Below are 25944 nucleotides of genomic sequence, written 5' to 3' on the forward strand. Positions count from 1 at the left end.
TTTATCTCCTGATTATCCAGGAGTGCACTTCAACACATTTATTTGTTTGCTGGGCTCTGGAGAGGGCACGACAAGTCATGGTGTCCCCAGCCTCACTGAGCTTATACTTTGGTAGGTAAAGGCAGACAGGAGTCCCTATATAAAGGGTAGAGTGAAATAAGAACTCTAACCGGGAATATGTAAAGTGAGGACTAATTGTTGGCTAATAAAGAGCATTATTTCTTTTCGGGGGTGATGGAAATGTTACAATTCTCGATTGGAGTTTTGGTTGCACAGGGAATATATTTTTCAAACCTCACCAAATTGTGCACCAAAGACCTGACATTTCGCTGTGTGTAAAGTTGGCCTAAATAAAATCTTTTTCTGTCTAAAAAAATAAAAAAGGCATAGATCTAAAGAAACACTAGGAAGTAGACACAGAGTCATCCCAAGTGTCCTATGAGTAAATGTCTATCTAAGAGCCATTCATTCAACAAATATTTTTTGAGCACCTAATGTGTACCGGGCTGTTCTAGGATCCATCCATGAAGGGCCCTGTATTCATGGAGCTTACATTCTAGCAGGACCTTTTAGGGGGCGAAGGAAGGGGAGATGTCAGCAGGAGGTGGGGCAGATTTCAGGCTATTGAGATGGCCTGGATGATCCACAAAAGGGGAGATTAGTGAAAAAGCCCTAGAAAGCAGAAAGCCAAAGGTCCTTAGATACTTTGCAGGCTATAGCAGCTCTTTCAGGTGGGGCCTTTAAATCTTTAAATCTTCCAGCCCCAACCCCACCCAGCTTGGGAGGGCAGGGTCCACACCACCTCCCCACCAGCAACTCCAGAGGATGAGAGGACAGTGCCTCCGCCAGAGGGCCCAGCCTCCCTTCCGGCACTCCTGCAAACAAGGGAACGGGGCTTGGGCTCTGGCCAAAGCCAGCAAGCCAGGAGGTTGGAAACTTATTTTCTGAGTGCTGGGAGAGGCAGGGAGGTGTCGGTGCTTTTTGAAATCAAACCTATGTCCTTAGAAACACCGCAGAAGGGCTTGGCAGAGCCCCTGGGAGTGGGATGGTGCTGCTGTGAATCACAGGAACCCCAGGCGAGAAGAGGCCGTCCATTTGAGCAGGATGCAACTTCTTTTGAAGTCTCCAAATCTTTATTAAATAAAGGATCCAGGAAGCCTTGATCATACAGCACAGTTTAATAACATTTTATATATATATATATATATATATATATATATGAAGGACAACAAAGCAACACATAGTCATTGTTAACTAAAAATGATTGCAGTGACCTATAATCTCTGAGTTTACAAAGAGCGCAATTACACAATGCATCGTATTCTACAGTTGGTCTTTTTCGAACAACAATTAGAAGATTGGTGTTGCAGTCTGTGATCTCTACTCACTTTTTGCCCTTCCTATAACCCATTTTATTTTATTTTTTTAATTTTTAAAAAATGCTTATTTTTGAGAGACAGAGCACAAGTTGGGGAGGGGCAGAGAGAGAGAGGGAGACACAGAATCTGAAGCAGGCTCCACGCACTGAGCTGTCAGCACAGAGCCGGGTACGGGGCTCCAACTCACGGGCCATGAGACCATGACCGGAGCCAAAGTCAGATGTTCAACCGACTGAGCCACCCAGGCGCCCCTTCCTATAACCCATTTTTTGTCCTTGAGTTGATTGCACTCAGACTGTTTACCTTTTGTTCGATTAGTTGAGAATATATACAAAACTTCCAGGTGACAGGAGAACTTCTTTTGGAGGGTGCATACGAGAAAGGAATTAAATTCAGGAAGAATTTCCTTAAGTCTAAAAAACACGAAAAACTTCACCCATGTTACAAGACAACCACAACACCCCAATGAGCCCTGAAAGCGAACAAGCATCCCAGTCCTTCTCCAGCACATTGGAGCTCTTCCCATTCTGTGGTTTGCCCAGTGTACCGTGCTGATCCCCAACGGGAAAGAAATAGAAGAAACGGTGCAGTTGAGAGAGATCAACACACTCTTGGAATTTGGAAAGCCGATGCATTTTTGCACATGTTGTCAAATTTTTTCTGTAAAGGTCCAGATTGCAAATAGTTTAGGCTTTGTGAGCTACCTGGTTCTGTGTCAAAACGATACAACTCTGCCATTAGAGCATGAAAGTGGCCAGAGACAGTAAGTAAACAAACAGGTATGGCCGTGTTCCAACAACACTTTATTTACAAAAACAGCCATGGATTGGATATGGTCCACAGGCCATTCATTGTTTGCCAACAATGATGGTTACATGACGACAGGCCAGAGACAGCTAGAAACAAAAGTGGGGGAAATAGGGCTGGAAAATGCAGTCAAGGACAGGTATGCATTCACCGAGCCCCAGTTTTGTACAGACATGTGTTAGCTTGTGTTTTTCTGGCCTCCCTCAGAGTCATGTGGGACTGTGGGACCGAACGCTGACTAGCAAAAAACAGGCAGAGATAAGTTATGCCCCTTTCTGGCCTGGTGTTTCTGGTGTTCTCACTGGCTCTTCCTCTATCTGCTGGCTGGTACAGCAGGAGCAGGTAGAGGACCCTGAAGCCCCAGAAATTGCAGGCCCGGGATTAACGGAACTTGGGTTCCCAGATGGCGGCGTGGAGCACAGCTTCCCTGCCAACACCAGCAGACTTTGACATGAAGTAGCCATTAACTTTTTATTTTGCTAGCGGGCTGAGAACTGGGGGGTTTGTCTGTTACAGCAGCCAGGTTACTTATTGTAACCAATACAGATTCTAAGGCTCCTGTTACTCTGTGCCACAGACCCCCAGAAAGCCCAGGAATTGGATACAACATATACTTTTGAATGTGGGGTGGGGGTGGGGTCGGAATCAGCATAATTGTTTGGATTTTCAGATTAAAAAACCAGTCAGAGGCTGAGATCCCACCTTAACTTTGCAAAGTCAGGGGATGGCCTTTCTAAAGGAGTTTTCATTTTTTAAAAAATTTTTTACGTTTATTTATTTTTGAGAGCTAGAGACACACACACACACACACACACACACACACAGTGTTAGCAGGGGGAGGGGCAGAGAGAGAAGGAGACACAGAATCCGAAGCAGGCTCCAGGCTCTGAACTGTCAGCATATAGAGCCCAAGGTGGTTCGTGAACCTACAAACTGAGCTGAAGTCTGATGATGCTTAACTGGCTGAACCACCCAGGCACCCCTCTAAAGGGGTTTTCAAATCTTTCGTATAAAATGAGTCTATTTGATTCTCACAGAAGCTTTGTGAGCAAGGTTATTGGTTAGAACCCGTCAGTTTCCAGAAACAGAGACCATTTAAGCTAGTTTCATCAAAATTGGGGGAATTTATGATCAAACTGTAGGGGCATTTCCACAGATTTGAAGATAGTCCTCAGGCCAGCCTCAGGTCAGGTCAGGTCAGGGTTCTGGAACTGGAAATCCATCAGGACCGTCTCTCCACTCTGCCTCTCAGCAAGCTGCGTGTTGTTCTGTAACCCAGCTTCCTCTGTCAAAGATGGCCAAACTCAGAAGCTGAGGTTTTTCTTTCTCCCTCTCAAAAAACCAGCCCAGACTGAACCTGGGGTTCTTGGTACCCATTCTAAGATCCCAGGAAGGGAAGTCTGATTGATACTGCGTGAGGCTGGTTTCCACTCCTGGTCCAGTTAGCAGTGGCCACAGGGTACAGACGTGCTGCTGAGGCCCATCCTGGCCAGATAACACGGTATGTAGAATAAAATCCTATTTTTATAAAAATGCATGAAGGACACATTTCAAGAGGTAGTAGTGGGATTACGTGAGAATCTCATTTCTTTTTTTTTTTTTAATTTCTTTTTTTTCAACGTTTATTTATTTTTGGGACAGAGAGAGACAGAGCATGAACGGGGGAGGGGCAGAGAGAGAGGGAGACACAGAATCGGAAACAGGCTCCAGGCTCCAAGCCATCAGCCCAGAGCCCGAGGCGGGGCTCGAACTCACGGACCGCGAGATCGTGACCTGGCTGAAGTCGGACGCTTAATCGACTGCGCCACCTAGGCGCCCCTGAGAATCTCCTTTCTTATGCTGCTCAGTACTTCCCAGTTTTTCTGCAAGAAACCAGTTTGTTCAGAGGGTCAGTGTGAGCTGAGCTGACTCCCCCATAGGTGTTTTCCCCCTCATTTCATGCAGGGAGTGACATAGGCGGTGCAGACGTTCTTGTGCCCACTGTCCCCACAAAGTGTGGCACGGAGACATTAATGAATTTCTGAAAGCCAACCAGACCCTTGAGCAGGACTTCTGCCACAGCCAGCCTTGCTCCCCTGCAGCTGCTCTGTTCCTTGCCACAGGTATCTGGCTGCTTCCCACATAAATCAGTAGCTGTCTTTGGATATTTAGCAAAAGGATAGCCTTCCTTAAAAGCAGATCTGGTTTTCCCTACCAGCCTTCTAAAGATTTTGCCTGATTTTGCCATGGCAAGCAGGAGTGGGGTGTGAAAGGAAGAGCCAGGAGAACCATGGGTTTTTAGCGCTCCTAAACTGGTTTGAAGACTAGAACTATTTGACAGCCTTTGATATAAACTTACCTCCTGGACTCTAGCCTGAAAAATAACTAAATAGTATGATTACTACCATTAGTACTGTAGTTCTGAATAGTCTGATTAAGAAATAATTTAAGGGGCACCTAGGTGGCTCAGTTGGTTGAGCATCTTTCTCTTGATTTTGGCTCAGGTCGTGTACCCAGGATCGTGGGATCAAGCCCTGTGTCGGGCTCCATGCTCAGTGTAGAGCCTGCTTAAGATTCTCTCTCTCCCTCTCTCCCTGCTTGGGCTCTCTCTCTCTCTAAAATAATGATAATGATAACAATAATAATAATTTTTTTTTTAAATTGCACAAGTAGCATTACACCAAATAAATTCTGGCGGACAGGGATCTTATCTGTGAGTTTCAACTTAGCACTGCCCTTGATACTGAGTTACTCAATAAACATTTGTTGAAAGACTGAACGAACTTGTTTCTTGCAGAAAAACTGGGAAGTACTGAGCAGCATAAGGAAGAAATGAGATTTTCACGTAATCCCACTACTACCTCTTGAAATGTGTCCTTCATGCATTTTTATAAAAATAGGATTTTATTCTACATACCGTGTTATGTTCTTCCTCCCTCCCTCCCTTCCTTTTGTTTCTCTTCCTGTCACATTATGGTATTTTGGGACATTATAGCGGCCGTGTAGGATTTCATCCTATGATCACATTTATTTACTGAAGACACTCTTTAGGTTGTTTCCAGATATTTCCCTACATGAAACAGGCTATAACGAATCCCCTGGCGTCTCAGTCTTCAGGCATATCTTAGACTGTTTCCTTGGGGTAAGTTCCCAGACGTGGTATTTCTGGCTCAAAGGGCAGATGCACCTTGGATGCTTGTTGCTAAATGGCCTGCCAACAAGTCTGCTCCAGGGTGTGTTTGAAAATGCCTATTTTCAAAGGTCTGATCTTTACAAAATGTTCTCTTTTGCTTTATCAAATGTTTTTAGAAAGCCTGTTGGAGGTGCGCCTGGGTGGCTCGGTCGGTCAAACGTCCGACTTCGGCTCATGTCACCATCTCATGGTTTGTGACTTCGAGCCCCGCGTGGGGCTCTGTGCTGACAGCTCAGAGCCTAGAGTCTGCTTCGGATTCTGTGTCTCTCTCTCTGTCTGTTCCTCTCCCGTTTGCTCTCCCTCTCTCAAAAATAAAAAAGATTAAAAAAATTTTTTTGAGAAAGCCTATTGGTTCTTCATGTCCAGGTGAGGCTCCTGACAGGAAAAATTGGCTTGGGCGTCTTCAGGAGGTGGTGTGCAGGCATGTACCTGGGCTGCCATCAGCAGCGGGGATTTGACCTGGAGCAGCCTCTTGGCCCATAAGGTGCTCTTTGCAGTTCAAAAAAGGAGCAGAAAAAAGAGCCTCAGTGTTCACACACTCTAAAGCTCATAAAGTGTTGAAAGACGAGGAGAGAGACTTCTTTTTACAATGCTTTCACCAGAAACTGAGCCCTTGTGAGACTAGGGGCCATAGGAAAGTCTGGCTGCTGGGAGGTGACATCTACTAAGTGCCGTGTGAGTCCGAGGACCACACAAGGCCACTCCTGGTTCCTTCACATCTGGGAGTGGAGCTGGGTCTGAGTCCTGCTTGTGCCAAAGCCCTAGATGACGAGGCTCGTTGTCAATGACCTGAGGACCATCAGTGACTTGAGAACCGAAATGTATTATCCATGATGGTAAAACCTACATCTTAAAGCATATTCGCATGAGGATAATTTAATCATCTCGGTGACCAAAATCAAGGCCACAGAAACCGTTCATAACACGTATGAATTGCTCTAGGTCACACAGCTAATAACCGGCAGTTTTAAAATTGAGAACAAGTTTCCTGAACCTGTACGGTGTGGCCTTTCCACTCTCCTGTGGTGAATATTCTTTTTTTTTTTTTTTCAACGTTTATTTATTTTTGGGACAGAGAGAGACAGAGCATGAACGGGGGAGGGGCAGAGAGAGAGGGAGACACAGAATCGGAAACAGGCTCCAGGCTCTGAGCCATCAACCCAGAGCCTGACGCGGGGCTCGAACTCCCGGACCGCGAAATCGTGACCTGGCTGAAGTCGGACGCTTAACCGACTGCGCCACCCAGGCGCCCCTGTGGTGAATATTCTTATCCTGTGCATCCCGGGTTATATCATTTTCAACAGAGCCATCCTGAGGCTGGCGGTGGGGGTGGGAGGTGGGGTGGGGGTGGGGTGGGGAAACAGACTCTAGAGTGAAAACACGAGGCCCGTTTATTAAGTGCTTCCTGCCTGGGTGACTGGAGGCTCCGTCAGCCTGGATCTTTGAGCGAGGATGATGTGGATGCCAATGCCATCCACGGACCTGAGTTAGATACATAGCATCAGGCAAGAAATAAACCTTTGTTGTTTTCAGTCACTAAATTTCCAGGACTGTTTATGACTGCAGCACACTACCTAAAGGGAAGGGAGAAAGGGAGGCTGGTGGAGCATGAGGGAGAGAAAGTTACCCAGCAACAGAGCTGGCCATTCTTAACACCTTCTCCCTCAAGACCCACCTTACACTTGGTCACTGCCACCTGCAATTCCTGCATGAAGTTATGGGTCAGTTATTGGAAGGAGAAGTGAAAAGCTCATCTTTTGGGGAGCGTGGGTAGTGAAGAGAAGCCCAGAACCTGGAGGGTCTGGCTGTGAGGACAAACGTCTACCTCCCAGAACCACAGATAGCCCAGCGGAAGGTGTGTGGAACTGCAGAATTCAGTGCCCTCTCTGTTCTCAGCCTCAGCGACACATGCAGGTGCAGTGGGCACTGCAATTCAGCCTCCTGTCCACCAGGGGGCCATGCACTGCTCCTCCGGCACATGGGCTACTCAGGACTCTTTCAGGGTATGAGTGGGGCTTCAATACCCTTATTAAGGTCTAGCCATCCTTCTTATTGTCCCAACCTTATGTCCTCTTGGCATTCATAGCCACATTTTCTGAGCCAGTTGAAAATCCTCTCAGGAACGCTTGCTCTCCCTCATTTCATAGGGGTGAATAGTCCTCCCCAAGGTGGAGAATCCCAGGACCCATGAGTGAGCCATCTCTACAAACCAGTGCCTGTTCGGAGTGTGGGCAGTGGGCATGCCTGGCAAAGGTGGCCCTTGGCACCCGTCTTTGGATAACTATGTCATTCTTAGGTACCACAGATGATAAATTTACCTGTGTTCTCTTTCAACAGACTTTGTGCTAGAAGTATCTCTATAGAGCTGAACGATCTACAATGCCTCCAGGAGACTACTGTACTTTCATAAAGCTTCCCAAGTTCACCGGGCAGTGCTTCATCTCAGCCCTTCTCTTTGGTAGGGCATCTCTCTAAACTGACTAGGCCCTTCTCTCTTTCTGTATCTGCTTTCCTTACCCTTGAAGCCAAATTCATTTTCTTGGAGGGCCACCTTCATTACTCCCTAAGCCGGGATAATCCTTGGAAAGCACGTGAAGTATTTGGAGTACACAACTCCTTGCCTTCCAGTGCCTCTCCGGCAGCCCTGGGTCTCCCATCTCACCTCTACTTTACACACTGCCTCCTCCTGATCCTGACTTTGCTCCTGCAAAGACTCCTAGGCAGAAGGATACCTGCGTTTCATCTCCACATCTACCTTTGAATTTTTTTTTTAACGTTTATTCATTTTTGAGAGACAGAGAGAAAGACAGAGTGCGAGTAGGGGAGGGGCAGAGAGAGAGAGGGGTGATGCAGAATCCAGAGTAGGCTTCAGGCTCTGAACTGTGAGCACAGAGCCCGACATTGGGCTTGAACCCACACCCATGAGATTTAACCTGAGCCGAAGTCGGACGCTTCACTGACTGAGCCATCCAGACTCCCCTCCACATTTACCTTTGGCAAACTGTAATTTTAAGCAGTTGACTTCACCTCCCTAAGCCTCCGCTTTCTCATCTGGAAACTGGCAATATTGGATCACCTCAAGAATGAGTTCCATGCCTTCTGTCAATTCCCTCTCTCACTTTATTTATTTAATGTTTATTTTTGAGAGAGAGAGAGAGAGAGAGAGAGAGAGAGAGAGAGAGAAAGAGAGAGTGCATGCATGAGCAGGGGAGGAGCAGGGAGAGATGGGGACAGAGGATCCCAACCGGGCTCTGCGTTGACAGCAGAGAGCCTGACACGGGGCTCAAACTCACAAACCATGAGATGGTGAGCTGAGCTGAAGTCAGATGCTTAACCAACTGAGCCACCCAGATGTCCCCCTCTCTCACTTTAGACCTAGCCTTCCAAGTCTCAGTCCTGCAGGACAACATCTGTGCTTCCAGATATTTTCCTTGAATTCTTCCCAGGTGCCTTCTAGAGGCGGGGCCTCATCTGTGGAGTGTGACTCTGCTGGTGGGAGCACCACAGCCTGCATCAGGTGGGTGAGTGGAATTCTGGAACATGATTTTGTGGTTTCTACCACCCGTTGCAAACAATCAGCCATGCAGAACTTGGTTGTCTAAGTGGTACTCTGGATTGCGCCCGGACACTTCACTTGCACCAAACTTTGGGCGTAAGTAGGAGTTTTCTCTCTCATAGGCTGTGGGTGGGGGAGGGTGTTCCTTTTAACTATTGTAGTGTGAACACAGATTGACTTCACGGTTCACTTTCATGGTGATGCCTCACAGACAGAGTGTTTTTTTTTTGTTGTTTGTTTGTTTTGTTTTGTTTTGTTTTTTTTCATAAAAGCCTGTGCAGGGCATGACATCCTACCCTCCTGACCTGAAAAGGGCTGGGTGCTTTGTTCATTGCTTCACCAGGGAGTTACTTCTTGTGGAAACGAGAAAATATGATCCTTTTCTCCTCTAGAGCCCTGGGTAGTTGTGGCAGCTTTCTAGAATGGATTAAAAAAAGAAGTATGTGCCCTTTGGGGGTGAAGATGGAAGCCATCTGGGTGACTTGAGGAGAGCTTGAGACCAGGCAAACACAAACACAGCGTCATGACCTCACATTTGCAAATGACTAAAAATTTGCTCAGAAAGCGTGGATGACTAATCCACGCAGGAGCCTTCCCAGGGAGGAAACTTTAAACGAGAAACAAACAAACAAACAAAACCTATAACAAAAAAACAAAACAAGGCCAAAAAACCCCAAACAACAACAAAAAGATGGGATAATTAGTAAGGCTCTTAGGACTCCCCAGAATTACAGCCGAGCAAGCTCGTTAAGGCCTAAGTGGTTGTTTTCCATCTGGCTATAGCTGCTGGATGCACTCGGGTGGCTTACCAGAATAAGGATGCCCTGTCACTGCTGTTTTACCAGACGCTAATTAATCCCTTCAAACTGTCGCCGGGAGGTGGGTCAGGCACATAAGCCTCCCCTGAAGAATCAACCAAGACAGCAACCAGGGCCCCAGCTCACCCCAGAATGGCCCCAGGGAGCCATTCTATCTCAGGTCACTCATCACCCTTCCTCAGCTGGTTTTCACTGTGTCTCCACAGAAAGCCCTGCCCAGGATCCCAAAAAGCAGTGAGGCGCAAAGTCGCACCACGGACAAGTCACTTAAGCTCTCTGGACTTGTTTCTCTCCTCTGCCATATGAGAACCTAGCAAGCCCTGCTATTCAGGTAGCCTCAGTAGCCTCAGAACTGCTAAGTTGAGGTCGGTCCAGAATATAAAGTATCAGATGAGCGAGTCTGATTTCTCGTGTAGTTCTTTTTTTTTTTTTTTTAACGTTGCTTATTTTTGAGAGAGACAGAGAATGAGTGGAGGAGGGGCAGAGAGAGGCAGACACAGAATCCGAAGCAGGGTCCAGGCTCTGAGTTGTCAGCACAGGACGTGGGGCTTGAACTCATGGACCGTGAGATCATGACCTGAGCCAAAGCCAGACACTTAACCAATTGAGCCACCCAGGCGCCCATCTGACATAGTTCTCACAGAAACTGTTTGTTGAGCTCTCGTTACATTCCAGGCACTATGCTAAGTGCCACAGGGATAGTCGTTTGCTTAATCCTTATAATAATCCTGCAAAGATTTTTGCAGTCCCATATTACAGAAGAAAAAACTGAGGCTCAGATTTGTCAAAACTTATACAGGGAGATCACAGAGCTGGCAAGCAGCAAGATTTGAACCCCAATCTGTCAGTCCTAATGCTCTTTTCCTTTGCACAGTATTTCTTTTTTAAAGTTTGTTTGTTTGCTTATTTATTTAGAGAGCACGAGCAGGGGAGGGGCAGAGAGAGAGGGAGACAGAGAGTCTGAAGCAGGCTTCACACTGTCAGCGCAGAGCTTGATGTGGGGCTTGAACTCACGAACAGTGAGATCATGACTTGAGTCAAAACCAAGGGTCGGGCACTCAACTGACTGAGCCACCAGGTTCCCCTCTTTTTTTTTTATTAACTTAAAAAAAATTCCCGTATAGTTAACATACAGTGTTATAATAGTTTCAAATGTACAACATTGTGATTCAACAATTCTATACATTTTTCAGTGCTCATCATAAATATACTCTTAGTCCCCTTTACCTATCTCGCCCAGCTCCCCTCTGGTAACCACCAGTCTGTTTCTTGGTCTCTCTCTCTGTTTCTCTCATTCCTTTGCTCATTTGTTTGTTTCTTAAATTCTACATAGGAGTGAAATCATATGGTATTTGTCTTTCTCTGACTGGCTTATTTCACTCAGCATTATACTCTCTTGCTCCATCCATGTTGTTGCAAATGGCAGGATTTCATTTTTTCTTATGGCTGAGTACGATTCCATTGCGTGTGTGTGTGTGTGTGTGTGTGTGTGTGTGTGTGTGCGCTGATGGACACTTAGGCTGCATCCATAGTTTGACTTATTATAAATAATGCTGCAATAAACATAGGAATGCATGTATCCTTTTGAATTAGTGTTTTTGTATTAAAAAAATTTTTTTTAATGCTTATTTATTTTTGAGACAGAGACAGAACGTGAGTGGGGGAGCAGAGAAAGAGGGAGACAGAGAATCTGAAGCAGGCTCCAGGCTCCAAGCTATCAGCACAGAGCCCGACGCAGGGCTCGAACTCACAAACTTTGAGATCATGACCTGAGCTGAAGTCAGATGCTTAACTGCCTGAGCCACCAAGGTGCCCCTAGTGTTTTTGTATTTTATGGGTAAATACCCAGCAGTGTGATTATTGGATCATAGGGTAGTTCCATTTTTAACTTTTTTTTTAATGTTTGTTTATTTTTGAGAGAGAGAGAGAGAGAGAAAGAGACAGAGTGCAAATGGGGGAGGGGCAGAGGGAGGGAGACACAGAATCCGAAGCAGGCTCCAGGCTCTGAGCTGTCAGCACAGAACCCGACGCAGGCCTCGAACCCATGAACCGTGAGATCATGACCTGAGCCGAAGTCTGTCGCTTAACCAACTGAGCCACCCAGGAGCCCCAAGAGGCAACTTCTTTACAATTATTAGGGAAGTCGAAGAGGAGACATTAAGCCTGAGTCTTGAGGACAGAAAGAACCAGGAGGTTCTGGCATTTTCCTCCCCACCTGTTTTGATGTCCTCACTCTTCGCTTCCTTGAGTTGTTTTGGAAATGAGGCAAAGTGTTAAAGAAACTAGCAAATGGCATGATAGAGAATTCTCAGTTTACATGGGGCCTGCATCTCCCCTGTGGAGAAAATTGCCTTTTAAAAGCCCCTTTTGGAGAGCTGGTACAGGCCAAATAGCTCTCTGCATAAGGCAGGCAATTGGGGAGATACAGAAACTGCCTCGGAGAGCGTTGGAGAGGGCTAGAAGTTAAAGAGGGACTTGGGGAGAAAAAAATGTCTACTAAGGGTTTTTATTCCCTTGTTTTTTGAGTGGTGTGTGATAAAAGACTCGCCTTCCCACAAAATGACCCATAAAATTTCTTGTTCCCAAACGCTTTCTGGAGTAGGTTGGCTTTTTGAGGATATGAAAAAATGTTGGGTCCTCCTCCAATCGTGGCTTTAGGTCAACCCAAGACTGTTCACAGGAGGCCAACCACTTATGGGTTAGACAAACACCTAAACACAATGGCGTGAGGCATAAAAATAAATAAAGGCTTCTGACCACCACTGCGATTCTGAGATGGATGGCTATGCTCCTGTCGCTGTTCGGTGGCATCTGTCGTACTGCTGAGAGCTGTGCAGAGGCTGCTGAAGACTCAGGCCCAGGCAGGTGCCACGGCAGCTGCCCACACGGCTGCCAGCATCTAGCACCATGCCTGGAACGCACGAGGTGCGTGGGAAACGTCGGTGGGTACACGACTGCATGTCGTCGGTGCTGCCGCTACCTCACTCTTCAGCTCTCTGAGGGGTGGGGTTCACACGGAAGCAGGGTGTTTATTGCAGCCCCTTGTTCTAGGATTCAAGTATAGCCCCACTGACTTGGGCCTGGGACAGCGTGAGGGACAACACAGAAGTGACTGCAAAGTTATCACTTTCTCCGGAAGCTTGCCTGCCTTCCTGGAACAAACTGCCTTGTGGACTCTTTCTCTGCGGTGTGTTCTTCCCCAGAGGCACCTTGGTCTGTCATATGAATATGCCTTCAGAAAGTGCCTAGACTTTCCTGAATTTGAGGGTGAGTGCGGCTTAGATTCAAACAGGAAGTTCTGCCGCCTACAAAATTCCCTGAGGGTCTAGACCGAGCATAAGCTCAGCACAGTCTGATGTTCTAGAGGTGCGCTGTCCAGTATGGTAGGCACTAGCCACATTTTAAGTGCTGAACAGCCACGTGTGGCTGGTGGCTACTGTATTGGACAATGCAGATTGCAGAATCTCTCCAATGCCCCAGAAAGTTTACTGGACATCCCTGTCTAGAACCAGAGCTCAGAAAATGGATTCTGCTATCAAGAAGCTGGCTATCACGTATAAACAAGAAAACTGTTTACTTGGGCTAAACGGTGGAAATCTGTCACATGTCGTTAGGTACAAAAGTCAGCATGGGAAGCTCAGGGACAAAATTTCCCTTGAAAAAAATCCTTTAAGAAGGGGTCACTTTGGAGGCTAGTTCTCAGTAAATTCAACAATGCAGTTCTTCGTTCAGTGATGGAGAAGGTCTTTGTTCCTCTGGTGGAGCACCAGAAGGAGAATCTGGTTGGTGGTTAGGAGCGAGGCACAGGAAAGATCAATGGCATCTTTAGACATGGGCCCAGGGATCTTAGAGGACCTTTGAGGGCTCAGCTGTGAGGCCCAGGAAGCTCAATCACGGAAGGCACATCTGAGTCACATCCCCACTCTCAGGCCCTTTGCTCTTCCAGTGGGATGACAGGTGGAGTATTTAATGGTTCTTTTCTATACAAGGTGGTTTTGTCTTTTTGCTTTGTTTTGTATTTTGGTGCCAAATGGTGGGGCTGAAGTTGAGTACTTGAAATGCATCTATGATATGATTTCTCCATAGATATTCTAGGAAGGAGCCCTTTCTTTGCTGGAGGCTTCTGAAAGGAAGGTCTTCTCTCTACCAGAGACCCATGTGTTTTGTAATTTAAAAATAGCAAATTCCTCCTTGAACTTGCTTTGGGAGGCCAGAATTTCAACTACATCACTGAACTTTGGGAGACATAACACTGGCCCCTCAGCTCAAACCCAAAGTTATTATGTATGGAGGGGGGGTTGGTGTAGCACGGAGGTGCAAAGGGCATTCGGGCCCTTGGAAGCCCAGCTGAAGTCGTCCGGACCCAGATGCCACCCCTGGGTCACCCTAGCAAGCCCTGTCCCCTGGAACTCCTAGAGCATGTAATGTTCTGCCCACTCAGACTGGCTCTATTTGTTGACGTGCATCTTTATGTGTATTTTATATGTCCATGACCTGTCTTTCCAGTTAGATCATAAACTCTTCCAGGTAGACGACATATGTCCTTTATCTCTTTTTATAACCCACGGTGTCCAACACAGAGCCTTCATATAAAAGTGCTCCATTTAATCCCAGCTTCACTACATTAGCATCTAGTTATGAGTGATTCCCTTACGAGAGAGAAGAACTATGGGCATGAGCAACTATACAGACGTGCTTTAAGAGTGTGAACTGTATAAAGGTATTTGCCCTTTCAGTTGAGCAAGCTGAATTTTTAAAAAGCATTTACGTAATTTCAAAGTTATTGAGGATTGCCAGGGGGAATCCCAAGTCAGGAATTTACACTGCTTACAAAAGCAAAGAGAATGAAGGTTAGTTGCCTTCTACCCCAAACTGTGAGGTAACCCCAATATTGGATTTTAATCAGAGTCTTATGAGAACAGGTCTCTTTCTAACCTCCTCGGATAAAGACACTGGACTTCTCCATATTGTGTGGGTTTTTTGTTTATTTAAAGATTTTAAAAATGTGGGATAAGGGTGCCAGGGTGGCTCAGTTGGCTGAGCATCCAACTCTTGATTTCAGCTCAGGTCATGATTCCAGGGTCATGGGGCTCCAAGCTGAGCATGGAGCCTGCTTGGGATTCTCTCTCTCTCTCTCTCTCTCTCTCTCTCTCTCTCTCTCTCTCTTTCTCCCCCTCTGCCCCTCCTCTCCACTTGTGTGCATGTGCTCTCTCTCTCTAAAGTTAAAAAAAAATGTAGGATGGGGCACCTGGGTGGCTCAGTTGGTTGAGTGCCTGACTGCGGCTCAGGTCATGATCTCATGGTTTGTGGGTTCAAGCCCCGCATCGGGCTGTGTGCTGACAGCTCAGAGCCTGGAGCCTGCTTCAGATTCTGTGTCTCCCTCTCTCTCTGCCCCTCCTCTGCTCACGCTCTGTCTCTCCCTCTCAAAAATAAATAAACATAAAAAATTTTTTTAAAAATGTAGGATAAATGAATGGTGAATTAGCATCTTAGAGTAACAGACCACACTACTCCATGAAGATTCTCATTAAAAGAACTGTTTTCAGTAGTTCCTTATCTTTTTTGTGCATGTCTTCATTATTCACTTTTTTAATGTAAGATGAAAAATCATTTTATGTTGAACTAAAGATTATTTTTACTGCATTAGGAGAAACCCATGCTTCTCATAATGGAACAAATGTAATAATTCAGCATAAAAAAATCTCTAATTGTATTTTACAAACATCGTTTTAAATATTGCCTAACACACTGCTAACTTTGGCTAGATTTTAAATAAAATAGACTTCAATGAGACAATATTAAAAGCATATTCCAAGGGATTAGACACAGCCTCAAACACTGGAGGTTTTCTTACTGTTTTACAACGTTGTGGAGAACTGCTACAGGAGTTGGTATCATGATTATTTTCACTCTGGCTTTATCAATCGTGACAAATGTTTTACTCCTGCCCCAACTGCTATTACCTCTGGCTCTCCAAACATGATGATACAATGATGATACAGTGTCATGGTTTCCGTTTCTCACAGGAGGCAAAGTGAAGCAGGAAGTTTAAAGTGCCCACTTGAACTGGTGACTGATGGTTAGTGTGATATTTGGAAAGTTCTTAATGTGATGGTAACTGCGTCTAGCACTTAGTGCTGCAATGCAGATTACTCAATTTACTAATGTATTTCAACAATTAAAACATTTTTCCCCCTCTTTCAAAAAAAGTAAATAAATAAAGTGCCTACCTAAGCTTACACAAGGAATCCCTGAGGCAGGGGTGCCCCATTCTCACCTCTCACCACAGACTCACTGCTTCTCCCTCCTGTTCCCAGACCAGCTGTTTAGGTGAGCTTTGATTATTTTCATCTATCGTTTTAGAATTAATGACAGAATAGTGACAGAGAGGGAGTTGCTGGGGTCATTAGCAAACATTTGCTATCATCCTTACTCATGAAACCTTGGAAGGCCCCCCAAACCTCACATCATCCCCAAGGCTCATGGCTGGCTTGCTGCTTCCCAGGGCCTATTATTTAGGGACAGTCTGTTGCCCTTTCAAAGAACGATGTCTCCTTACTTCTGTAAGACTTTGCTCACCTGGTCACCATCTTTCCCTGGGAGATGGAAGGTGCATCAAAGCAAGAGAAAGTGTCAGTGACTATTTCTTCCCCTTCTGTCTTGGTTGAGTATTGTTTTGGCATCTGTATACACCCATTTTAATTAATTATTTAGTGTTTGTCTTGCAAGGCAGTTCTTGGCCTTGTGCAGGAGACTTTTTTTTTTTTTTTTTAGGGAAGAATCATTGTGAAATTAACATGGTGGTTAGTAAGCAAGGCATGCACGCAGTGTTGCAGCGTTTTCTTGTGAAAGGAAGACTCTAAATTCATTTCCAAAATGCCAGGAACAGCTCATTTGGGCCATTACTACTTGCCCTCTGACCTCTTTACAAGTTATACGTCACTCTGTGTTATTTGTCTCAGAGTAACGATTGGGTCCCACCCTGACAATTCTCCAACGAGTAACTGATTGAAATAGTTACCAATCAGGAAGGCAGGCTTCCCCCAGAACCTCAATCTTTCTCAGAGCATCCACTGTTTAAAACAGGTGTCAGGTCCTCCTGAGATCCAAAGTCAATCCAAATAAGGAAGATTTCTATAAAACTTGGTTGAAAGGCACTTTCTTTTACTTCAGGGTCTTATATTTGAGGTAGGGATAGAATGAGGAGAGGAGGAGGTTAAACCAGGGATGTTGGCACACAGCTATAGAGCTGTAATGACAGTTGCATGATTTTTTGGGGGAATGCAAGGATGTCCCTGCGTCGAAATGCAATTTTCACAGGAAGATATGCACAGATCAGAGTATCACAGCCCCATAGAATCCGACAGTTTGATTAGGTGAATGTGTATGGAATTCACCAAGGCAGAGCTCCTTAATTTGGGATCCAGGATGTTTCCCAAAAATACAAACTCTTGGGACCAACTCCAGATCTTTTGAAACAATCTTCCGGAATGAGGCTGGGCTTGCGCCTTTAAGCGGGCTTTCTGGGTGATTCTTAAACACACTAAAGTTTAAACCCACCAGAGACCTTCATCAGTTTTACTCACTGATGTATTGTCTGAGTGCCTAGAACAGCAACTGGCACAGCTCAATAAATACCTGTTGCATGAGTGAAGACCTTCAGTGTTTGAGGCACTTGGAGGCTCCAATTATAGCTGTCTTCCACACCATCTAATCCACAATGCTGTCACAAAGCAAGTATAATGTCATATTTCAAAAGGGATCTTTCTAGCGAGGCTGTGGGGCACGGAAGTTCCCCCATCTCTGTCCAATAGTGTCGGCAAACTGTCCCCACCTTAACAGGTGCGCATATAGGTGCCTCCCTGCCTATACTTAACTGCAAAAGCTGTGACAGAATCATGCCTCATAACTTTGCATCTTTGAAAAATAAAAATGGAAAAAAGGGATTAATAAAAACATTTAAGGCGTAAGTAGGACCCTAGAACCAGCATGTGAGTAAACATGTCTGCTCACCTCCCGAACTGAAGCTCGGCAAACTTCTATAAGCTATAGTTTTATTTGTAGGCAGAATAGCCAAGGAATCAAGTTTCCTTCCTAATCATTCAAACCACAGGAAAGAGAAGACATGGATATTCAGTCTTGCTTTTGTATATATATACTGTGCTAAGATTATATGTAATGATTTATTAAGAACCCACTGCATCCTTAACAGGTAGATGGATAAAGAAATTGGTACATCTATACAACAGAACACTACTGAGCGATAAAACCTATTGATACACACACCACATGAATCTCAAATGCATTACGCAAATGGGAAAAAACCGACCTCAAAAGATTACGTACTGCATGATTTTCTTTCTACACACTCAGGAAAAGGCAAAACTATAGAGAGGGGACATGGAACAGTGGTTGCCTGATTAGGGGTTAGGAGTGAGGGACAAATTTAACTATAAAAGGATAGCACAAGGGAATTTTGGGGGGTGATGGAACAATTCTGTATCCTGGTTGAGGTGGTGGTTAACAGGAATCTATGCATGCGTTAGAACCCGTGGAATTGTACATCAAAGTGAATTTACTGTATATAAATTATACTTAAAAAGAAAACCCATTGTACACACAACATAAACTCATTAGGTCTCCGAGGCACTTTCCTTCCCTTGATCAGTTTATCAAAGTGGGAAACATGTGAACAAGTGGTCTTGGAGCATATATTAAAGTGAGGGAACACTGTTAATACCGTTTGGTTTATACTAAGTACATCATATCTGGTGCCAAATTTAGCATGTTACAAACCAGAAACCGCTTTGTAGAAAATTCCTTTATTATAGTGCAAATAACTTTCAGCAGTGACATAATAATGTAAGAACACATTTAGCAACATTTTACACCACGCAGTAAATAAGAAAGTGTTTCCTTGAAAATATGTGATCATAAGAACATTATTTCTACATTAATGCCGGAAAATGCCAAGGCTGTTTCTCTCAAGGCCACAGGGCTCCCTCCCTCTTTTTGGATATATATATTTTTTAGTACAAATGAAAGGATTTGCCATTTTAACAAGTCACCATCAATTCCAAGAGTGATCTCTTAGGGGTTTTGAACTGAGGTTGGCAAGATTCGAAACGGGGTTTCAAATAAAAAAAAAAAATAGTATTTTCAGACAATTCTGGGACAGCCCAAAAAGCAGAAGTCACTTCTATTAATTTTTAAGTAGATATACACATTCAATTCAATTTTGATGCAGAAATGGACAGATTGTCTAAAGCCTGCCTTTCGTTCCCCCAGAGCCTGACTGTTATTTATATTCCTTGGTTTTGGTCATATTGCAAAATTAGGCTCTGGTCAGAAATAACTCCTTACACACCCAAATGCTCTCCTGTGAAGCTTTAAATTGCACTTTCCACCCTGAATTCCCACCTTATACCTCACATGCCAATGAGAGGCAAGAACACGGTTTCCAGTTTCCAGCTAATGATTAACACGGCCCCCCTGCTAATTTCGTTATACCTGAATCAAACCATCACATCATTTAGATTAGTTCCAACAGGCTTAACCAAGAGGTTCCCACTGGCCTCCCAGAGAAAGGAAGGGTTAACAGTGTATCTTCACACTAAGCTGCGTAAGGGCTTGGCCGATAAGCAGTTAGCCGATAGGTAGAGAGAACAGTGTCATTTCCAATCAACACACCCAGCTCCTCTGGTTTCTGCTGAATTATGCAGTGCGTGGGGATGGACAGCCACTCAAAGGAAACCTCCCGTGGGGGTCTTCGACCAAAACCCCTACAAAATACAGTTCAGGGTGCCCTCTAAATGCCTGTACAAACACTCCTCAAAATCTAGTGGCTTGAGAAGCCACGAGAAGTTAATCACAGGCTTCAAAATACCTGGAGCCACAGAACAGCCCTCTTGGCTGAATATGGCTGATTAAGTCAGCTGGTACATAAAGCTTTTCAATGCTCAGCCAGTTTCGTTGGATAAAGTATCTTCTTCTAGAACACAGTGGAACTGTGCTAAAGAGTTTCAAAGTTGAGAAGAACCCAAATACATCACCTATAAAAAATTCACAATTTTAGGTTGCTTTTTCTTAAGACTTTGGTACTGAAACACTGTCTACATTCTCGACACGTGAAAATGACGTGGCCACTTCCGTGTCTCTGCATGTTGTGTAAAAAAAACTCCAAAGCAAAGCAGGGCAAGGACGTGTCATAACATGATGCAGTATGCTGTACAAACAAAACCTAAATTATATATAAATACACCCCCACCCCAGCATCCCTCAGTCTTCCCCACTACCTGACCAAAGCAATGCCAGGGGTCCTTCTCTCCAGGGCCAATGCACTTTGTGACGTCCAGTGCCCAGGACTCCGACCATCCCTTGCCGCGTGGTGACATTTACAGTACTGCAGGCTCCTCCTGATGACGCTCTGCTGTCGGATGGATCAGTTCCACAAGTGCACGGAAACTCTTCCAGCTTAAGTGGAAGCATTCATACTATTGGCTGGGCTCAAGAGACCTGGAGTTCTGGGAGTTAACCTTCCAAATAAACTAACTGGATCATTTCCTAATCCGGATCCCCTCTTATCCTAATGTCTCAGCACAGCCAACACAGCGGGAAGCATCCTCTCCTCTGAAGCTCCAAAGGCATTGCTTAGGGACATTGGCGAGGGTCACATGATAAAAGTAATACAATGAGCTAACAGCTTAAGTTGATATAAATTACTTCCAAGTAAGTTATTTGGGGCCACTTGCTTCTGCTTTACATTGCATTCCAGAATCATTTTCATAGTATACTTTTAAAAGTTTATACAACAGTTATTTTAAAAATTGTCTATGCAATCATCTGTTATATGTTTTCAATCAGTTTAATAACAACTGAATGAGCTGTTATAAAGACCTAGGAAAAAGTAGTTAATTAGTCTTAAGGAAGCCAATACTGTGCTAATTCATAGTAAGGAGGAAAAAGTCATGTAAATAGAATTCATGTAATCATCGATTACTTGAAAAGCAGTTTTATCGAAATGTTGCCAAGTTTTCCCAAAAGCACTTACAGCAATTTATATCAAGAGATCCTAAGTTTAGGGGTATGGAAGATACAATTCTTTCATGATTGTAATATGTAATTTTCCCCTTTGGACCTAAGATATTTGTACATTCAAAAGTTCATAACTTGTTTTTGAGACATTAATCATTCCCTAATACATACACTGAGTATAAATAAATAACTCCGAGAAAGCTTTCAAAATCGGAATTAACAATTATGTTGTGCAAAAACAAACAAAAAAAAAAAAAAAGAAGAAGAAAAAACCAAAAAAACAAAACCAACCAAACCTCGAACAACCTACATTCTATGTAAATACCCTGACTAAAATGTTGGTTGTGCTACACGATCCCACTTCAGTGCAGAAATGAGTTGATTTCGGTGTACCGTCTTTGTTGGTGGTGGTGTTGTTTTAGGTCTTTAGCACTTTTGTTTCTAAGTATCACCTTGTTTTGAAAAGATGAATAACTTGCTACCAAATCACAAATTATCACAAATCCATGTCCGTTTAGTCTGAATAAAATCCAGCATAAATGTATTACTTGGTTCTGGAAATGATGGCTCGGTGTCTTTGTTCTGACGGCTTCCTAAGGGCAAACCACAGTCTGAAGTTGTCATTTTGGGTCTAAACTGCACAGAAAGAAGAGACAGGGAAGCTTGCTTTTTTGTTTTTGTTTTCTTTTTAAGTCTCCAGATCTTGCTAGGACACTTCTTCCAGACCGACAGTCAGATAGTCATGGCACCTGATCCAATTTGAAACGGAGGTGGTTTCAACAGTGTCAGCCAAGCTTAGTGATCTGGAGGTCCCCGTTTATCTTTATGGTGTCGATTGCAGATAACGTTTGAATGCGGTGGTAAAAATCAAAAAGTTGGTGTCCATCCACAAACACTCTGAAACGTGGGTGCTCACAAAGAATTTCCACCTGGAAGAAACAAAATCATCATCTATCTCTCTCTTTTTTTTTTTTTTTGTTTTTTTTTTAATCATCATCTATCTCAATTCACAATTTCACTGAACCCTGCTGGGGAAAACAAATAAATAATACTTCATTTTAGAGAAAGGCACCATCTTCAGTGGTTCTCAAGCATCGGGGTGTACTAGACTCATACAGAAGGCTTGTTACGACACAGATTGCTGGGCTCCACCCCCCAAATTATCCATTTAGTAGGTCGAGGGTAAGATCTAAGAATCTGCATTTCCATCAAGTTCCAACACGATGCGGGCATGGCTGGAATGAGGAACACACTTTGTGAACCACTGCTCTATACTATTCAATATCCTTTAAAGATTTATTCATGCTTTAATTTCTCCCTTCTCCTCATACTCCAGAAAGGGACATTAAGTAGCATATATTTATTTATATGACACATAATGTCTCCACTGTCATCCCCTGAACAATTTTTTTCTTTTAAAAAAAAAATATTTATTTTTGAGAGAGCGTGAGCAAGAGAGGGAGGGGCAGAGAGAGAGGGAGACAGAGGATCTGAAGCAGGCTCTTCGTTGAGACAGCAGAGAGCTCAATGAGGGGCTCAAACTCATGAACTATGCGATCATGACCTGAGCTGAAGTCGGATGCTTAACTGATGAAGCCACCTAGGTGCCTCCATCCCCTGCACAATTCTGTCCTACCCTCAGAGAAGACCCTAACAAAGCAGAACCGGAACCCCCTTAGTAGCATGTAATAACAGTCTAGACACTCAAACATGGTAAACGCTACAGCACAGAGGAGGTAATTACCACTGGACCAGGTGTAATTAACAAGGCTTTGTTAAGCTAAACAGAAATGCTGATTCCATATGGCAAAAGCTTTTTCTTCCTCTTTTCCTCAAGTAATTCACCATACATTTTAATCATTGGTTCTGTACTATGTATTCATTAAAAGCACTGGTGGCTCCCATGCAAGAAGAGACTTTATATGTGATATTAGTCACACTTAATACATATTATTACTAAAATTGTATCACCAAGAAGGGCTGATTTCATTTCAATTTGGTTGTTGGGGAGCATTATATTCTTGGCCGTCAGAAGCTCTGGTTACTCATACTCATGAGCTACACATTAAGATTCATCATTGAGAAAGTGTCACAGTCAAAAAAAAACAAAAAAAGGAAGAAAAAAAACCTGTCACAGTCAAGAGGAGTCTAAGGGGTCATTACCATTCTAGAGAAGGGGGAGGGCATGGGACATGGGCAGGGGTGCCTTCCCCAGGCTACGATGACAACAACAATCTCGATTCTATCACTGATGTAGACGTCGTGGATTCTTATTCCTCCCACTACTTCTTTATAAGGCCCTTGTAAATTTCTAGATGAAGAGCAACAGGTTAAGGATAGCTGCGCTTTTAGTAGGCTTATATGCAATAGGGAGCTTTTAACTGAGTTGTCATTATTGTGATGTATATTAACAAGGTGTAATGCAGACAACTTCATCACCAGGACTAATAGTTCAGTAAATCCTTTCCTAACACATTACCCACACTACTTGTATCTCTTGGCATTGGCCTTCATAGAGGAGGGTGCTACTCATATTGCTTGGTTGGATGGGAAGTTTGGGCTGTGCTTCCTGCCCACGAGATAGTGGAGAGCCAATTTATACTCATGTAGGCCCAAGAGAAGGAGTCTGTCAGCCACACAGCCTGTGGCAATAAAACACACTGAGGCTACTTAACCCAGAGGCAGAAACAGGACCAGGCCGTACAGGCAAAAGCAACAAGAAACAATGAAAAGATCATCACTATATTCTTTAAAAGGTCACAACCAATAAGGCTTACTGCTCCTTACAGGTTGAGGAAAATTCTAGCACTTATTATTATTTATTAATCAGGTGTTTCGGGGCCAGTATAGATTACGTTCCCAGTACTAGGTTGAGTACTACACAGAAAAGTATTTGTTCTTAGCAATCCAGACATGGGTTTATTTACTAAATGTACTAGCTAAATAGAGCCAAGAGCTAGTATGGTATTAATTCCTATCAGCAAACAGAGCTCTTTTGATCTTTTTTTCTTTTTTTCGCCGTCAGGTGACAAATTTCCTGGACATGCAAAAATTCTGGCTGCTTAAAGCCTTCTTGGCATACACTGCCGGAGAACAGCATCATCACCCTGCCAGCAGTTAGAATTGAGGCACTCGAGGTACTCACCCTGAATGGCTGGTCTGGGATGAATGGAAAGTAAGGGATTGCTGACTGTTCTTCACCTCTTTCCCCAGATATACAAGAATTTCTGAGTAGCTGCCGGTCTGTGAACACAGCTTTGAGTTCAATTGCCACGTCGGCGGGAGGGTCTTCAGAGTCACCACAGGTCAAGCTGATGGCAAAGCTGAACAGAAAATTACCTGGTTAATCAGGGTTGGCCATGACAACACTTGTCAATGACCCAGGCCCCCATACTTGCTCCTTCTTCTCAGGGTGTGTTTGCTTTTAATGGGCCACTTTTTACACAGGGAATTGGGCTACGTATGGAGAAGGAGGATTACAATCAAGCCAGGCGTTTTGATACCCAAAGGAGGCTTTGCAAAAGGACTGATATTAGGGATGTCAGATACTTCAAACCACCCACACATCTGTACCTTAATCCATTTCAGAATTCTCAGAAGCAGCCCCAGAAATGGACCAGGGGAATAATATCTTGTAAAGTCTGCTTGCCATTTACATTGACAGATCTTGCTCTAAGCACCATGTTTAAAAACCCTTAGAAAAAAATCCTTTGGCCTCCCTAAGGGTCAAAGAGAAAATGATGTGGGCCTATATTTATAATCTCTGATATAAATAGCTGTCTGGACAAATGATGGCTAGGATTCATACACATTCTTTTCATGGGAACATGGTACTTTCTTGGCGCTTCTAACTAGCAACACTGGCCACAGGGAGAGGAGGAGGGGCAATAAACCACAACAAGAGCGGGCGCCGCCTTGTAACTCCCTGATAAGCCTTCCCATGACAAGGACTCTCTGTCTTACCTCTCTGGGTTGAGGTCTACGATGCCCATCACCAACACCTTCTTGCCTGGTCTCATGCCACCTTTAATGTGCCCACAAAATGGAACTATCTGCAAAGGATGACAGGAGAAGCAGGAAGTTTACAGCCTGTAGGGGAAGAGCCAAGCCCTCAGATCCTGGGGACCTGACTCATTAGAAAATGCAGTTAGAAAGAAAATGGGTACAGGCGGAGACACAGAGCACAGAACTAAATCACTTACCAGTCGTGGGAAGTACACGTCGGCTTGAACTGGAGAGCCCAAAGAGTTGTTTAAATGCCCATCATCTAGTTTCTAAAAATAGAAGCACACAGATTGGCTTTCCAAAGGCTCTAGTTTTGGGGGTGGGGGCGGGAGAGGGGAAGGGGAAGAGGTGGGGAAGAACCTACAGGGATCTGGCTGAATCCAGCAGCCTTGGCAGGACACAGGCAGCGTCTGCAGATGCTGCCACCTCACAGCCCATTGAATAGCCGCAGAAAGCCCCGGAACAAAACCCGTCCTTTCCACCTGGTAGCTAAGCTTCTGAAGATCCCCAGACCTTCAGATCTGGATCAAAATCCAGGTCGAGGCACACCGGGGAGCCAGAGCCCCGCGTCGGTGGAGGACAGGCCCCTCTTTAAATGCAAACGCCTCTGGACCCGCTGTCGCCCAGGCCTGTCCCGAAGGACGTGGCTGGAGTGCAGGGCCGCGCTCAACTTCTCTCGGGAGCCCCCGGGCCAGACCCATTTCCAAGGGGGAATCCCCGGGACGTCGGAGGCGGCGGCGGGGCGCGCGCCCCAGACACACTCACACACGCGCACACTCACACGTGCAACGTGCACACACCTGGCCGCCGGCTGCACGGCATCGAGGGGGCTGTCGGTCACCCCCATGCCGCCGTCCGCCCCCACGCACGCTCCCTCGGCTGCACCCGGGGCGCCCCGCCTGCCCCCCAGGCCTGCCTCTCACAGCCGGCGCTCGCTAACAGGTACCCGGCGCCTTCCCACGCGGGGGGCGCCGGGCTGGGCCTCAGCCACCTCTCCGCCGCAGCCAGGCTGAGCAGGCGGCGGCGTGCGGGGCCGCGGGAAGGGGGCGCCTCGCGTGCACCCCTCCGCACTCACCACCGCGGCATCGCTGTCGGCCACGGATCCCGCCATCTTCTTGCACTGCGCGCCGGGGTGCAGGGCTGGCGGCCCGGCGGCGGCGGCGGCGGCGGCGG

At 45.1% G+C, this 25944-nt stretch overlaps 1 protein-coding gene and 1 long non-coding RNA gene across 2 annotated transcripts in view; one reads left to right on the top strand and one right to left on the bottom strand.

Annotated features, from left to right (window-relative positions):
- Nucleotides 1-18538: 18538 nt before the first annotated feature.
- Nucleotides 18539-25937, bottom strand: LGALSL (galectin like). The gene is made up of 5 exons (XM_040458271.1): nucleotides 25847-25937; nucleotides 24969-25040; nucleotides 24730-24818; nucleotides 23912-24089; nucleotides 18539-21695 (listed from the first exon to the last, which is right to left on the bottom strand). Exons 1-5 carry the CDS (start codon nucleotides 25880-25882, stop codon nucleotides 21552-21554), a joined length of 519 nt encoding a protein of 172 aa, XP_040314205.1. The 5' UTR covers nucleotides 25883-25937; the 3' UTR covers nucleotides 18539-21551.
- Nucleotides 25554-25944, top strand: part of LOC121019107 (uncharacterized) — a 7241-nt gene continuing 6850 nt past the window's right edge. Inside the window, exon 1 of the long non-coding RNA XR_005785460.1 lies at nucleotides 25554-25713. This is a non-coding gene — a long non-coding RNA (uncharacterized LOC121019107). The remainder of the gene's footprint in view (nucleotides 25714-25944) is intronic.

Source organism: Herpailurus yagouaroundi, unplaced genomic scaffold (assembly GCF_014898765.1).
Source record: "Herpailurus yagouaroundi ecotype Mexico unplaced genomic scaffold, PumYag 221, whole genome shotgun sequence".
Taxonomy (NCBI): Eukaryota; Metazoa; Chordata; class Mammalia; order Carnivora; family Felidae; genus Herpailurus; species Herpailurus yagouaroundi.